The sequence below is a fragment of the Onychostoma macrolepis genome, chromosome 11, assembly GCF_012432095.1.
Source record: "Onychostoma macrolepis isolate SWU-2019 chromosome 11, ASM1243209v1, whole genome shotgun sequence".
NCBI lineage: Eukaryota > Metazoa > Chordata > Actinopteri > Cypriniformes > Cyprinidae > Onychostoma > Onychostoma macrolepis.
Window position 1 is genome coordinate 17,459,916 of NC_081165.1, and position 9,667 is coordinate 17,469,582.

The 9,667-nt window shown below is 39.5% G+C and overlaps 1 protein-coding gene across 1 annotated transcript in view; it reads left to right on the forward strand.

Moving 5' to 3' along the window:
- skib (v-ski avian sarcoma viral oncogene homolog b) overlaps positions 1-8,862 on the forward strand; it is a 31,610-nt gene extending 22,748 nt beyond the window's left edge. Inside the window, exons 2-7 of the mRNA XM_058792294.1 lie at positions 4,734-4,847; positions 5,259-5,362; positions 5,477-5,757; positions 5,880-6,151; positions 6,536-6,766; positions 6,952-8,862. Of these exons, the coding sequence (XP_058648277.1) occupies positions 4,734-4,847; positions 5,259-5,362; positions 5,477-5,757; positions 5,880-6,151; positions 6,536-6,766; positions 6,952-7,173 (1,224 nt within the window). The 3' untranslated portion in view covers positions 7,174-8,862. The remainder of the gene's footprint in view (positions 1-4,733; positions 4,848-5,258; positions 5,363-5,476; positions 5,758-5,879; positions 6,152-6,535; positions 6,767-6,951) is intronic.
- Positions 8,863-9,667: the final 805 nt, after the last annotated feature.

Genomic DNA, 9,667 nt, shown 5'->3' on the forward strand with positions numbered 1-9,667 from the left:
TTCAGAGGCTTGTGGCTGCCTTGAAGCTCTTCTACCTGACATGTGATATTATGACCCTCTTTATTTCAAGCCCTTGTGTTGGTGTGGTGGAGAGGAGAGGAGATTCAGTGAGACTTTAATCGTCTTTCTGCACTTAACTGCTTGAGCATTATCATTAGAACTAAAGCACACAGATTAAAATTTAGGCACGACCAGCACTCAAGTTCCAGGCGAACGTTGTTCCCCCCCACTTTGGACAATTTGTCTGAAGATGTCTTAAAACCATAATAATATGCAGTTGGGTCCAAAAGTCTGAAACCACTAGTGGAAAGTTGAGTTTAATTAAAATAAAGTTTCTTCATATTTGACCTATTTTTGATTTTTGTTCTCCCACAAGATTTAAGAATAATCCAAAAAGCATCTTGTGCTTGACGTTTTGCTCAGTAGAAGAAAAACATCTGACCATCTGTAAAAAGGAATCACGTGATCAATGTCACGTTCCGTGTCCCAGATTTTAAGTGTGGTCGTATACATCTGAACCCCACTGTAAGCATATACATCTTAATCAATCTATCCTACGAACAAACTGAAAACCTACTAGTAGACACAGATTAGCTGTAGTGAGAGGAATGATCTTTAGTGGTAAGTGTTCAAAGTTTCTACAACAGACATTTACAGTAATAGAGTTTCTTTTTCCCATCATGCCCTCGGGCTTCCTGGTTTGCATGGTTCTGCATTATTAGTGTTCTAAATGTGAAGAGAAGCATAAAGACATTGTATGAATGTGTGTGTGCCTTGTGGGGTGTTTTGTCTCCACCTCAGTGTAAGCATTACTCTCCACAACATGCTCAGTTTGATCCATTTAGACATAAATGCAACCCATTTCATGAAGATATCAAGAGAAATCTTGGTAGAGCTGTATGTATGAGTTTGGGGAGGCTTTTTATTTGCAGTCTGAAGGTGGACTACTTAATGGAGGACTTCTTAAGAGTCCGATGAGACCATACCCTTATGTGCCTGCTGGAATACGGCATATTGAAGCAGATGGATTCCTCCATCACTATCAGAGCAGGATTATGCGTTACGCTCCGCCTTTGCCTCAAAAGTCTGTTCCCTCTTCAGCTCAAACAGCAGCAAAACTCCAGTCCAAAGGCTATTAGCACAATCCAATCAAGATTGGTTTTCCCTAAGGCCCCGTATCTGACTTCTGGAAGAGGATGGACTTGAAGGGAAACGTGATGGTGTGTTTTTTTTTCCCCGGCACTGAAAGCAAAAAAGCTGGGGACATTTTCAAATGGCAACGATCTGCCAGCTGACACCTGGTGACAGCCAAGCTTAATATAAATTTTGAAACCCTCCAAAGCACTTGCATGAGGACAGCTGGCATTATCTTATCCTTTCTCTCTCACATACTCTTATGTAGACACATACTCTCATGAAGACTCCTACCCAAGTGCGCTTCACCAATTTTGCCCTTGACTTTGGCAGAGCACGCCGAAGCACACACAGATCTGGGGATTACATGTAGGATTTCCGTGGGGGGAAAAGAAAAGCTGTAATAGGAAACTTGTTGTGCCTGGTTGCTGTGCACCACCACCGCTACAGCTCTTTCAGGCAGCATGGCGCATTATTGTGAGGATGTTAGTTGCTCGAGTTAGTTCAATAGAGCAGACTATTTTTGTTTCACGGCAAATGTAACTCCACTTGTTTAGCTTCCAAGTAATTTCAACAAAGATTTGGAGCATGCACCATCTCCCTGAACAAACTGGATGGTGTATCGCAACGAATACAAGGTCGATATTTGCTTTATTAGTCTTTCCAAAATCAGAAGCAAAAGTGGTCAGATGTTATCCAATCCAGTTTATGACAACATGCACCCATGGCTCTTGGACGGAGCAATGCATTCCAAACTGTTACACACAATATTTGTCTGGGACGTCTGCACATCTTGGACCATTTGGCATAAATCTCATTTTTCAAACACTTTTAAAATCAGTTTCAGCCCAATTGTGTTTTTTTTATTGTTTCCACACATTGCAAAAACTAGTGATCCATGATATATTGGTAAAGTCTTATAAATATAGGTTCCAAAATTGTATATAATTTGAATATCTGCCATCTATTGTCTATCTGTCATTAACATAAAAATAAAGAATTTAATTCATGAGTTGATTCATGCAAAGGCTTCGGTTATGTCTGCGCAAACATGCACGGTTCGTCTGTGTATGTTCAGCCTCATGTTTGCCGTAAAGCACTCCTTTATAACCTGTCTTCAAAGAAATCTTGCACAATAGGCAGTTGAAAGGGCATAGGATTGAATGGCCAATTTAAGAGTAAGCCGTACTTGGCCTTCAAGTATACATTCCTGCTGCTTTGTGTTTCCTCTGTGGTCCTGCTCCTCGAACCCGCCCACTCACATTCAGGAACCAGACGCTCTGGGTTCCCACAGGGCCATCAGCCAAAGCAAACTACAGAGAGGAAATGTGGCCCTCACTCGCTCACTCTTTCAATCACTCACTCATGCACGCCGTCAGTAATGGAGCCCTTGTTAGTGCTTTTTTTCATTTTCTCAGTCATGATTAAGAATATAGAGTATGTTACGTTTTATCTTGCATGAATATTTTATCCGTAGTGTAATGTGTAGTGCTTTGCAATCGCCTTGTTTAGAATTTTCCAAAATTGTAAAATAAATCCAGATGGTCACAGGCTTCCTTTTAAGGTTTCTATAAAACTGTAGGTTTGAGTCCAGATGTTGAACATGTCCTAATCTGCATCCATTGTGTGTTTGTGTGGTTTCACCCAGTTGTTTGATACAGTCTGCTGTGCATGTGTGTCACAAGGCCACGCGTTTGATGTGGTTGTGAGTGAGGGCCGTGTCACGGCTGTCCTGATTTCAGATCAGCGGACGTTGCATCAGCGGCTCCCTTGTGGTGTCTGGGAGGGTGCACAGTCAAAGACTATTATGTCTGGGACGCCCTGGTCTTCCTGGAACTCCAGACCTCAGGGAAGGAACAAACACAGACAGACATTCTTTGTTGGGTGTGCAGTGGTTGTTCAACACTTGAGTCATGTTTTGACTTTACCCATCCGCATTTTTTGAAAGGGGGAAAAAAACAGTGCTTCTCTTTGCGCAAAGCAAGCAGGTCTCCAGATTCTAAAAATAAATAAATAAATACTGGGGTTCCATTGGCTCCTAAAATTCTACATTTGGGGGACCAAATGGCTTTTAGTTGACAAATGAAAGAATTTCTTGATACATGTTTATTTAGCAGCTCCCATTTGATGCTTTTACTTGGGAACAAAACTTAAAATTTATTGTATTCGATTATGGTTATTCCAACATGTCGCCCACCTTACTAAAGTCTAAAGTTTCCCAATTGCCATTATCATACACTAAAAAAAAAAAAAAGAAATTATACACATACAAATATATACATATATTTATTTATACATTTACATTGTCATTTATATATATATATATATATATATATATATATATATATATATATATATATATACACGTTAAAAGTCATCAAAAGCTAGTCTGATTTTATTACCTCAAATGAGTAATGTATGGATTGTTGTTGTTGTTTTACACCATTTATTACAGAAAAGCAGAGTTCAGTGAGGGAGTTACAACGGCCGTGTGAATGCTAAGCTATAACAAGTGGCTCTTTAGCAGCGAAAAGATCTATAGATATATTTCTTTCCACTCGTGAAGTACATATTTTATACTATTTCTGCATTAGAAGATTACAAGTCCTCTGTCGTTATACGCCTGTATAATCACTCAGAAAGTGTACTGACTCGGTAAGAGGCTGCTCTCTCAGCCGCTACACTCAGGCTGAAGAGTTCTTGATCATGAATTGGTCCGCTACTCCTCTCTGCGCTCTCTGAAAGTAAGTGTGTGCTTTGTGTGTTTCTCGGCTCCAAGGTCCACGTTGCCCACCGTAAACTTGCCACTGAAGCTGGACATGGAGGCAAGTGTATATTAGCGTGAGTGTGAGTCAGATCCGCATTGAAGGAATGGGCTCCAAACAGCCCCGGTCACATAGCGTGCACCCACGCCTTGTGAATAACAGTAAGGGTTTATTATTATAGTTTGCTACTTAAGATTGGTAACGTACAGAGAGCGAATGCTAAATAATGTGTACTACAATATTTCTGTCACTGTAGTAGGTATGAGACAAAATCCAGCCCGATATCTCCCCCTTGTGTCGCATCATAGTCATCGACTGAGCCACAGTGCCTGACCTTATTTATCCAGTCATAATTCTCACCCATGTGGTGTTTTTCACCTGAAAACCTCACATTTCTCATTCATTGTGAATCATTTTTGTATCGGCACCTCCTCCTGAGTTTATCCTCACCTAGCTTTCGCACTAACTCCGGCTGTCTGGATGTTCAGGATACGGGGATGATTTAAATTCCTGAACTTGAGTCAGAAAGGCACAGGTTTAGGCAGGTCATTGGTACGGCAAAGGTAAACACATCCTGGATCTGACATGCTGAAACCTGAGGGCAAAGGGGAGGATTAGGAACCCTTTTTAGTTGCATGAATACCTGTAGTGTTTGATTGTTATTTGGACTGATGCTAAATTTACCTCTGATTTCTCTCAGTTATTTGCTGAAAGCTGTAAGTCGGTTTGACACCTACATGGTCAAAGCTGTACCTCGGTGCTGGTTTCTTGGCTTCACAGGGTGGTATTTCATCTCACAGTGCGTTTTCTTTTCCCTTCTTTTTTATTTTACAGTCTTACAGTCCCATTCCCTCCAAAAAGTCCAAACATGACCGCTCAAGATCCCCATCGATGGATAAAGAGAAGCAAGCTGATTGGCTACAGTCTCTGGCTGCATCTGCAAATAAGGTACATTTTATTGGCTTATTGTTTTCTTTATGAAATGCATTATCTAGATAGTGATAGTATTATTTGTCATTCATAATTGTGATTTCAAAGCTTTCATTTATTATTATCATATTAGGTTCATATTTAGTTTATATATATAATTCAATAATTTGAACTTAATATGATATAGGGTTACACTAATATAAAAAAAATAAACTAAAAAAATTAATATATAATATAATATAATAATAATATATAACACTAAAACCTGAAATCAGTCATTTTAAATGCCACAAGTGAATTCAGGCATCACAGCAATATAATGTACAGTATGAAACATTGAGATTTGAGATAAAGGTTGTTATTTTTTTTAAAGAATAACTTTATTCTATCTTCATCCCTAATGAAACCCTCTTATTTTTCACTTCTTAGGATCTTAAGCAGCTGCAGTTCAAGCAAAGACCTTCAGCCTTCAGGCCCTGGTCTCCCAGAGTTCCTTCTGCTGAGCGAGAAACACCTAGCCACACATATGAGAGGTACACTACTGATTAGCCTTAAGTAATTCATGGATCATCTCCACTATGCAATGCATCAATACATTTACTTGATCGGGCCATGTAATTAACATCTCATTTTCCCATGACATTCAGATCGATTGCTAAAGGACAAGACAGCCTGGTAGTCCCAAATGTATCACTGCCCATTTCCACATTTAAAAATAATGAGCAGCCACCGCAACGTTTCTCTCAGCCCACCGAGAGCCACAACACAGGCAAGACAGAGAGCTCCAGGCCAAGAAAGAGGTGGCCCTCTGCAGAGAGACAATCACAGCCGGTGGCCAAGACCTCTCTGCCCACTCCAGTAGTCAGACAGTGTCCTCTGGAGAATGAGGACTCAGACACAGAAATCGAGGTTGACAACTGTAGCAAAGGTAGGATGTCAAAAAAGAGGATTAGCGGTTAAATACATCTGTAGAAATCCTGTAAAAAATGGAAAAACATTCGCAATATCTGGCAACTTTTATTTCACTGGTGTATTATTCTCTCATTCCAGTTCCTGCCTCCTGTTCCTTGATGTCCTCTCCCTTTACCAATGGCGTAGGGGTGATGAACCTCAACGCTTACAGCACTGCAGAGGTGCATGATGAGAGGGTGAGACTGGGGGCGGCTCCTTACTCTGAGCTGGAAGTCCTCAAGCAGATGCTCTGCAGTGACCTTAACTCTAAGGAGGCTAGAGAGAAATTCCTCCAGGAGATCATCCGCATGCGAGTGAAGCAAGAGGAGAAACTAGCTGCTGCTCTGCAAGCCAAACGAAGCCTTCAGCAGGTACTTACTGCGAGGTCCAAAAGTCTGAAAATCTGGAATTCAAAAAATAATTGAAAGAATTTTATTCCAAATTTTAATCAAATAATGACTTAAAATAAAGAACACAAAATTCAAATGTTTAAAGGGACAGTTCACCCAAAAGTGAAAATTCTGTCATTAATTACTCACCCTCTAGTCGTTCCAAACCCGTAAGACCTTCGTTCATCTTCGGAACACAAATTAAAATATTTTTAAAGAAATCCGAGAGCTTTCTGACCCTCCATAGTCAACAAGTAATACTAAACTAACTCCACAATCAAATAAGCACATTTTTGACACTGCCCTTTGTACAAAAGCTGTCAGATTCATGTGTTATCTTATAATAATATTGACTGTCTTCCGCAGGAGCTGGAGTTTGTCAGGGTGACTAAGAAGGGCAGGCTGAGGGACGCCATCGAAGCAAAGCGGAACCTGAGGAAGGAGATTGAGCGCCTCCGTGTGGAGTGTGAGAAGAAGGTGCGAGATGCCAACGAGTCCTGTGGCAGGCTGAAGAGGGAGCTGGACAAAGAGAGACAGCTCCGTGTGTGCGATAAGGGCTGTGAGGCAGGACGTCTGAGGGCCAAGTACTCCTCACAGGTGAGATTTGGCACATCCTGTTGGTATATTTGAACACAGCCAAGTTCAGATGGTAAATTTACACTGTGTCCTGGCTGGTTTTAATGGCTGTTTTCGCTAGTGGTCTCACATTGATGACCCCATTGTATATAATAAAGTATAATAGGATGTGCACAAAATTTGCAACATCTTTTTCACTCTCTCAGATTGAAGATCTGCAGACAAAGCTCCAGCAAGCAGAAGTGGACCGTGAGCAGTTAAGAGAGGACCTGCTGAAGGAGCGGGACGCCCGGCAGAACCTGGAGAGGGTCGTCAAAGAGCTCCAGGAACAGCTGGGCCATAAAGCAGAGACGGAGGGACATGCCATCTCAAACACACAACTGACCGAGGGAGAGAAGAAAGAAATGAGAGATGAAGATGTATCTTAAACATTTCATGTGGTCAGCGTATGGCTGTAATTGAAGACTTTGATTTGAGGACGAGTAGAGGATGCCTCTAAAGCCAACACTTTCTTGAGAAAAGTACTGGAGCACAGGAGAATGATAATAAAAAACAAGCATTTTACAGTGTACGTTTACCAAAACCAGTGGAAACTGCAGCCGTAATTCACGAACTCAAGTAACTGGAAAGAAGTTTGCTCGCTCCTTGAGAGGAGGATGGTCGGAGACGGTGGCATCGCGTGTAACTGACTCTCCTTCAGTTAGCTCCTTTAAGCTAAGCTAAGGATTTTTTTTGTTATAAGCTATTTAAAGTTTTTGCAAAGATACTTGAATAATATTTGGGAAACACACAATATGTTGACAGTAGCAGGTGAACAACCTGCTAGTGCCGCTGATACTCTGTAAACTAGAAAGTGTTACAAGCCAGAATTCAACTTCGTACACAGGTGTTTTCATTACAATGTTCTGCTCGCTTTTATTTGACCTTTTTGTTCGCTGTTGTATTGAAATAGTTTGCATGAGCGACAGTGCTATGGTGCAGCAAAGCTTTATTATAAGCCTACATTCAAATGAGCTTTTTATCTTTGTATTTTTAATTACCATGTACTTAAAACCCTATAGTATTGGCAATGATCAATATGGGCTGAATCCTATCCTCTGTCCTGAACTACAATATCAAGTATTATACTTTACTAATTACCAGTCCAAGCAAACATTACAGCATGGGGCATGATATTGATCACCCCATGCTTCTTGTTTGATGGTGAAATGAATGTTTTGTTTTGTCTTTTTCGTTCAGAATCAGAATTGTGACAAACATCCAATTTTAGTCACTGGTTTTAGGGCTCATTTAACGTTAAAAAATGCTGTTAATGAAAATAACATTTCTACTTATATAGAAATTAAGGATATATATTTTTTTACTTTCTACCAAAAAAAAAAGAATTGCACTTTTAAGAAAAGATAGTTGTATTGTGTATTTGAAGCCCTCTGTTTTTTCAAATCTCAGACACCAAGTATTGAATAAAGAAGTTTTCATACATTTGTTACAGATGTGAGTACCACTTAAACATAAAAACGTGATGTAAATATGATAGCGTGCTTTACACTTCACTCTAAATGCTTTTGCTCCAAACCAATAGACTGTATGTATAAAAAATTTAACACATAAATGAATTTCTCCTATCATAATTTCAACTAGAGGGCATTTACTATATAAAATCCTTATGTAATATTAACAAAAAAAACTTAGATCATTATATTTCTGAATAAATTCAGTCCCTTTGGAAATCACTTTATATAATTACCAAAGCAAAGTTTCACGTTCTGAGTTTGTTGCGGATAAATCAGAAATGTGACTGATTAAGAGTATTTGCTGAATTTCTAATGATCTTTTATCTCCGTTACCCCTGTCTTGAATAAACCTGCAGTAATACATATACTAACTTTTCCATCTCTCTATTTATTCTGGGTACATTTTTACTTCCCCCTTCTATATAACGAGATCCGTATGCTTGCCTATGTCAGTTTTTAGCCTTTTGATGTTTTCATGGTCACACTAGAGATATGCATTGTGTTCAGGGTCTTGTCATAGTTTTGGTTTTGATGTGAGTCATTTTCGTCACTTGTTTTAATGTTCCCCCCGTATAATACCATCATTAAACAGAATCAACCATTCTTCTTGTGTTTTCTGATATTTTTTGTGCCACACAATATTAAGATTATATAAATCTAAGGCCACTGTAGAGCCTAGATTTGACAGCAGCATTTAAAATTTATATATACGTTATTTACATTTAAAATTTATATATATATATATAAACCCTGATCATAAGATAAAATAAAGAAAATGAAGTGTGTGTGTGTGTGTGTGTGTGTACTACTGTGTAAACGTCTTAGGCCAAAAAATGGATTTAAGCCAGTTAATTGTAATAATCCAGTGATAAAGAGATCATCATCCAGTCTGTCTGGAATGACATGAAAAAACTGAGACAGACTAAATCCAGAAGAACTGTGGCAACGTCTCCAAGATGCTTCAAGAAAGCTACCTGAAAAACTATGCAGAACCTAGGGCAAAAGCTGTTTTAATCGCAAAGGGTGGCCACACCAAATATTGATTAGTATATATGTGATAAAACTAAAAAGTTGATTAAATCAAAAGAAATATCCATGTTAACTGGCCATGTTTTTTACTTTAGTAGCATTAGACAAACAAAAATATTGATATATCATCCCCTATCCTTTCCCTCAAGCTGACCAATGAGACATGACAATCCCCAGTACGAGTAATGCCTTCACCTCATCCTGGATTAGAGATTTACTGATTGCTGACACGTGTGGCTCCTCTTCCCGTCCCAGTTCCTCCTAAACTTGCAGCTACAACATGCCGGTCCACAACACTACACTGGAATATCTGAAGAAAACCCACTATCAATGGACCAGAGGGAGGGTCAATCACTAAGAGGATCAGTCAAACAGAGGT